This window comes from Austrofundulus limnaeus, unplaced genomic scaffold (assembly GCF_001266775.1).
Source record: "Austrofundulus limnaeus strain Quisiro unplaced genomic scaffold, Austrofundulus_limnaeus-1.0 Scaffold1, whole genome shotgun sequence".
NCBI lineage: Eukaryota > Metazoa > Chordata > Actinopteri > Cyprinodontiformes > Rivulidae > Austrofundulus > Austrofundulus limnaeus.
Window position 1 is genome coordinate 5219557 of NW_013952403.1, and position 7200 is coordinate 5226756.

Sequence of the window (7200 nt, forward strand, 5' to 3'; positions counted from 1 at the left end):
CTAGTAATATATTTACTGAGAAAAATGGTGACATGTTCAATACTTATTTTACCTGCTGTACATACATTATTTGTATATAATGCAAAAAATGTAACCCTAAAAACCGTAATCGTATTATACACAAGATTAAATTTTGACAGATTTTTTTTCTGATGTACTACCACAATAAGTTTTAATATTGTCTCATATATAACTGAAATATTGTGATAAAAAGCATTATAATTTCCCCCTCTGTCCTCTCACTGTAGATTATGTCGCACATAGCTAAGCAAATAAACAACAACAGTAGTTGTTATTTTAATCAGATGAAAAAAATATATATTTTGTTAACCTCAGCAAGGAGATTAAAGACATGAATGTCAGTTGCACATTTGTGTGGTCAGTAGGACCAGATGAGCAGCTCTTCAAATCTTGGTAATTTAACAGACCGGACAATTTTTAGTGACATGAAGCTTGTGCTGCTCCTTGGCAGCCTTTGCTCCACAGGTGTGTCTGTAACTGTGCCCCCCCCCTCCCCCAAATAATCTGTTTCCTGACCAAAGGGTACACTGCAAAGGCCTAAACATCCTGAAGTCTTATGAAGTAACAATAGCAAGGATTAGATTTTTATTGCTTTTTTGAGCTCAAAAAATGAGGATTGCGTACTTGATCACATTATACACACATAAATGCAATATCTATTTATAAGTATCAAAAAACTAGAAATAAWTTAATGGAAATCCTAAATTCAGTGGAATAACATCACACAGCTTCCGATATTTATCTTGCTAACAAAACCAAGCAAGAGTTGAGCAGCTTTCATAGTCTTTGGTTCAAAACATTTACCCTCCTTTATTGTGACATTTCTTAGTCTTCATCAGACGTTTTTTCTGCCTTTCTGTGTACAAAACTTTAATACACATTTTCTACAAAAAAGAAAAGAAACTGTCATGAGAATTGTACATATACTGTATATTATAACCTGTGTGTCACCATATAGACAGGTGCCGCTGGATGAAGCGCACATGTTTTTAAACCCAGAGGTAATAGACAACACTTCACTGACTTCAGTGAATTGTGTCGACCTTATTGTATTGTGTGGATGATTGCGTTATGCTCCCTCAGATAATGACTGTGCCCTAGTTTGACTTTGAGACAGTGACCTGAAATAAGGCCCACAAGTGAAATCCGAGTCTGGATGAACCTGGAAGTGATTAAGGTCACCCAGACACACCACATTTGTTTGACCGGAGCCACCACCACGGCCACCACTGACTATCAGCAACCCTTTAGCAACTCCCATCAGCCCATGTTTGCAAAATCTGAGGAAGTTTTTCAAAGGAATCCTCCTCATTGCAAACACTAAGCATTTATAACATGTTTAGGCAAAGTGTCAAGATGATTAAATGCACCTATATACCACAGAAACATAACACAGATTTCTCTCATTTGTTATCCAGTGGCATAAGCTTTTTAGCTTGTAGTCACCAACAAAGCTCAATTTAATAAAAAGCCATTCTTTTTATTGTTTTTATCTTTTTTTATTTAAAGGTTATCTTTTGTTTATGGATTACCAGTTCAAAACAAAGAGCCAGTTAAGTGCTCTTTAAACACAAGAGACACTTCAGTATTTGTTTTAGACCGGACAACTGTATGGTATTGAAGGTAATCAATGAACAGTGCACAGTCTGCTGCTCATGTATCCAAAATTGCGATGTATGTATGAGCTGAGAATGCTGAGTGCACAAAAAAAAAGAAAAAGGTCACGAATAGTTCAAAKGCATGTATCAATAGAGGTGCACAATGTAGTGAGCATCTGCAATGTAGAGAGAAAATCCATTCAAATACCTTACTATGTGCTTTATACCTATCTGTCAGGCGATKCAGTAGAACAAATGATGCAACATCGAACACTGGCTTTGTCTCGAATTAAGTTCCATTTAGCTCCTTGATGCATTATTTATTACTGTGACTGAAGAGGCTGAGCTTCACAGTCCAAAATCTCAGTGACATGATGCATACATGTCTTAATGCTTGAGGGAAAACAGGGATAACATGAGATCATGTCTGCCTCTTGAGGGTGGCATTCCAGTGAGTTTCAGGCTTGTTTTTTTTTTTTTTTTTTGTGTTTGCGCGACTCTGTTGGGGATCAGTACACAGCTTCTGTGAGCAGCCCCTGATGCTCAGATAAAAATTTCTCCTCCTCTGGTGTGTATGTAAATCAGGATTGGGGGATATAATGAAATAATGAAGTGTGCCTCTGCCTTTTTTTTCTGAGAGAGACCGCCTGGGACCCTCTATTTTTAGACACAACAAAGAGATTGCCAGGGGTGTCCAGTCGTTCTGGTTGAGGTATGGAGCTCTATCCACTTGTTGATGTACAACTGCTTGTCTCTGGGCTTAAATAAACGAAGAAATGGAGGCCAGTGTCTTCTTTCAGACAGAGTCAATTAATGCCCTGTGTTAGACAGTGAATGGATGTGTTTGTTAATGGACTTTTTTTCTTCCTCTCTCTCTCTCTCTCTCTCTCTCTCAACCAAAATAGATGGTGGACATCATCAATAAATTCAAGGTAGATGATTCTGAGTTTTGTCTGATGCACACCTATTGGTAACCCTGTAAGATGACCCTTTCTACCAGAGGGAAATGCTTTGTCACTCAGATAAATGTGGCAGATGAATGCTCAGCATGATCCTTGGGTATTTGTCATCTGGTGTTCTCTTTCTAATGAGTTTACACTTGACGATCCAGGTCAGAGAAGGACAAAGTGATTCACACCACAAGTTAAGAACAGATTYTTAAGAGGGATCACGGGACAAAAATGCTGACCTTTCAACCTTAGAGACAAAATAAATCTTTATCTTGACGTGACTCCAGATTTAACACAGTCTTCTACTAAATTTACCCTCCTTTGTTTGCAGTACTCTTTCGAAATCTTGGTTTTTTGCTGTCCACACCCTTAGACAGACCAAGCTTTGAGTCCATTTTTATCCGTAATGACTGTTTAACCCTGGAAATAATTGACTGGAACTATTTTGATAACTTAATCTTGTAATTTGTTTAAAAATCATTATCTTCCATTTACTCAAGACAGTGCTTGACCTTGAAGTGGTGACGCCGCAGAGGCAGTCGGAGTGAATCTTTGCTAAGTCAGATGTTTTCTGGCATCTATGGCAAATAGGAGGGTGGGGGGGGGTTGTGCTGCCATGGTTGTCGTTTGAAGATAACACCTCAGAGGTCATAGAGATGGCTCAGTGTAATGTGGGTCACCTCGACAGCACGGTGCAGCTGATTCTCTGATGTGCATTTTCTTTCCTTGAGCTATATATATTTATTTATATGAATGAATGACAGTGACTGGTTGCTTAAATATGAATGATTACTTTGTAGGTTTTTTTCCAGAGTGCAGGGCCACGCACATGGAGCTGGGTGATAACACGGGAGTCTACCTGTACACATCAGATTGCTTTAGTAAGAATGCCTTCYATTAGGGTTCTCAAAAATATATACATTCAGGTACTAAAAAGTGAGAGCTCATAAATGAATCTTTAATATTCAAGGTTTAAATGCCTCCAAAACTAACTGTCCTTGACTATGTTAAAGGGAAACATAAAAGGCAGTRCATGTCAAGACACACGTTCCCCAGCAGAGTGAAGATTCCTGCCTCTTATCTGTTTGATTTTGCACTTAGGGATTTTTTTCTCTCTCTCTTCATTTTGTTTCTCTTCAAACATCAAGTGCCAAAGTCATTTACATGTGCTAGGGGCAAGCAGAGTTAAGACACAGCCATACGACTTACTGCTTGTCTTCAGGCAGTCAATGAAGAAAATAAGGATGTTTTAAAGGGATGGGTAAATTAAGTCAACGAAGAAAGAGTAAAGAAAAGAAACCGGTGGAGGAGACGGAAAATTGGGGACAGCAAGGGTGAGAGCAGCGAAACATGGAGCGTAATTCAATTTGACTAAAATTCTCTGTCGCCTTATACAACTGGAGGATTGGCCTAACCACCAGGATGAATTAAAATTCATGAACTATTGAAGAGTGAGCTGCCAGTAGAAGGAGGGACGGATGATACTCTTTTTCAAGCAGGATATTATTTTTTTTCTGATTGCAAATAAATGAAGCTATTAGTTTACCTAAAATTAAATGCAGAAGGGATCCCACAAAGATATCTGATCCCATGTGTGAGTCATTAAAAACTGATTTGGGCCCCCATTGAGCTGACAGGCAAAGTGAAATTAGGGAAGCAGAACAGAAATGGATAGTTCAGCTGCATGGGTATTGTGTAATTCCTGCCGGCTCGGTTGACATATTCAGGCTTGAGAAATCATATCTGCAAAGTAGCCCTAAGTTTGAAAAAAGGGCTAAACTTTATGCTTGCCAACAACTCCTCACTCCAGTTTGTAATCCTTCCTCACAAATATCTTTGCAATTGAATCGGGCGTGTGAAGTACACACGCAGATGATTATTTGTAATGCTTCCCAAAGCAGACGAATCAAAAGAAAATCCAGTGTCTGACTTTGATCCATTCACAATATAAATAACTAATTTATCAGTTGTGCTTAAAGAGGCATACAATGGGCAGAACAGAGAACATTGTGTAGCTGGGATAATCCCTTAGAAGATTTATCCTTACGCTGCCTTGAGGGGAACAGTCGGAGCAAGAAGCAGATCCCATTCCCTTCCTCTCTGTCTCTCTATCTCTGTTCCTTCGGATATATAGCTACAATCTCAGCTCCCGATCAGCTCTTTTCAGTTATATTGCATTGTGTTCTTTGATTTTCCACTTAATCCTTCACAAGAAGAGATTCAAACCAAGATTACAGTGATTCACCAAACTTTTGATTACTAATGTACTGTATGTAGCCCTAAAGCATCTTCTCCTCCCACTGTATGTGCATTTAAAAGACAGTTAAGTATTCTTGGGTGATGATGAGTGAAGCTTGTCACATTGTTTTGTGTGGGAGATTTCGACTCTTCTAAGATATAGAAGCAACAATGATGGCAGTGATGATCTGACAGCCCCACAAGTCCCCTTGGCTTACTCAGAAGCAACAATGAATGATAGCACACAAAGTCTCAGACAGTTTAAAGCAGTAGTTCAGGTCTTTTGAAGTGTGGTTTTCTGGAAAGGTTATAAAGATTTAATATGGTACTCATTGTAGCTAGGCTCTTTGAACAACCACAGTCTGGAGAAATAGAGTTAGATGAACTAGTGGCTACATCCAAACAGGTCAAATGCAGCAGTGGAGCTAGAGGGGTGGTCGGGGTGGCAAGTGCCACCCCCAAACAACTGACTAGTGTGTGTGWGGGGACCTTAGATTTTGTATTTGCATTTAGAGTTTGGTTAATAYTGAACTCTGATACTACTGTACTATATATATATTTTCAGCTGATTATGTTTAGAAATGGCAAAACATGGGCCTTTTTTAAAATCAATGTTGTTGGATGGCTTAATTTGGGATAAGCATCGGTAATTTGCATGTGACAATTATTTGCTACTCCAAATTTAAGCTCAATAAGTCTTAAAATGACAGAACCATTGCATTTTAAGGCTTGTTGTGGCTACCATATTGAATTTTCAAATATGGAGAGCTTTTGTGTGTTTGTATGTGCCCCTCTAAACACCTTGGCCACCCCTGTACCACCCCTTGCAAAAAGTGTGACACTGCCCCAGGTCAAATGGACTGCTATTAAGTTAAACTAAACTTCATGGCAATTCTAGCCTGGCCCTTGCCTTCYTRCGCAGCTCCACTCAATTCTAGTTTCCCTTCACTGCTCCGTCCGGGACTTCTCCCATTAACAAGGATTTTGCTGGCAGATTTTTAGCCGGGTCAATCAAAGAACAGAACGTCGATTTTYTGCACAGTGTCTGCTTGTAGTTTATTTTACCTGGGCCAATCAGCAAACAGAAGGCGGTGTTTTGAATGACGTCGACTTTCTKCACAGTGTCTGCTAGTTAGTTAGCATAAGGAAGTGGAGGAAGTGAATGAGGCCGGTCCGTGTTGATAAGGCTTCCAAATTAAAAAAAATGTCTGACAAAGCAGCAGCTCTCATTTACAGTTGTCTTGTTCGGCTCGTTTTTTTCCTCCTCATAGTAGGGTTGTTTACAGCACATGCGATTTCCGGTTAGCYTCTTAGCTTAGCCTCCTTCACAGCGACAACACACACATGCTTCACCAGAGGTCAARCCTCCTGCAARAATCGCTTCTCTATAGCAACAAGTCCAGACCCTAGTATGAAGCAAAGTGAAGGACAGRGTCTGGTTTTAACCAGGCTGTGGCAATTCAAGCCAATGCAAAAATTTCTAAATCCATGAATAGCTGCTAGGTTTGCAGTGTACTGTTGTTTATACACAGTTTTATGAGTTTTTGCTAGTGCAAATAGCAAGTGTTGATGATAAATAATTCACATATATAGTGTACCTTTTAATTACAATGTTTTTGCAAAACACTTTATAATGCATTTCTTATTCACCAATCCTTATTCACACTCAGCCAGTGCTTTCTACAAACCACTGTGAATTTGATTGATTTGATTTGATTTATTGATTTAACAGGAAAAGATTACTAAAAATCAAGCCTGACTCAGCAAAGTTGCTGTTTTACAGCAGGTTCCTGTTCTGCAGCACATAAAACACTCAGAAATACAGCATCACAATCACATCATTATACACCATAGACACAAAGACAAACAAGCATACCAAATTTCACGAAGGCAGCATTTGCAAAAYAGGACATCTAAAWATGARCACAACAAAAAGTGTCCAGCAGATGGCAGACAAGATTCTTCTCAAAGGGCTGTAGTTTTGAAATGGACTTTATGTTTTGAGGAATGTCATTCCATGCTTTAGTATAAACATAGAAGAAAGACCTCTGGCCGTAACAGTTTTTAAAAGTTGGTTAGTTGGTAAGTTAAGCAGAACTAAATTTAGAAGATGTTAATTGTTCCTCTACTGGTTTCAAGTAAGTGGAAATGTCATTCTACTAAACAAAAGTTTATTTTGCTATTAACTGTTAGTGGATTATCAGAGATGTGCCCACCACTGGATTTGGACCAGGATTTTTCTTTTATTAACTTTTGTCCACAGGCTAATATATATAGCAACAGCTCCCAAGTTAACACACAAAATATATTATTGATTAGTATCAACTGTTTTGAATTTAAAGGGCAGTATTATGTAAAATAAACTTTTTTGAGTTTTAGATCATGTTATAATG

The 7200-nt window shown here is 38.6% G+C and overlaps 1 protein-coding gene across 3 annotated transcripts in view; it reads left to right on the forward strand.

Annotated features, from left to right (window-relative positions):
• pcdh11 (protocadherin 11) overlaps window positions 1-7200 on the forward strand; it is a 158528-nt gene that overhangs the window by 24301 nt on the left and 127027 nt on the right. The window contains exon 4 of one of the 3 annotated variants that reach the window (XM_014006429.1): window positions 2525-2551. The exons of the other annotated variants lie outside the window; for them this stretch is intronic. Coding sequence (XP_013861883.1) covers window positions 2525-2551 — 27 coding nt within the window. The remainder of the gene's footprint in view (window positions 1-2524; window positions 2552-7200) is intronic. 3 annotated transcript variants of the gene reach the window in all.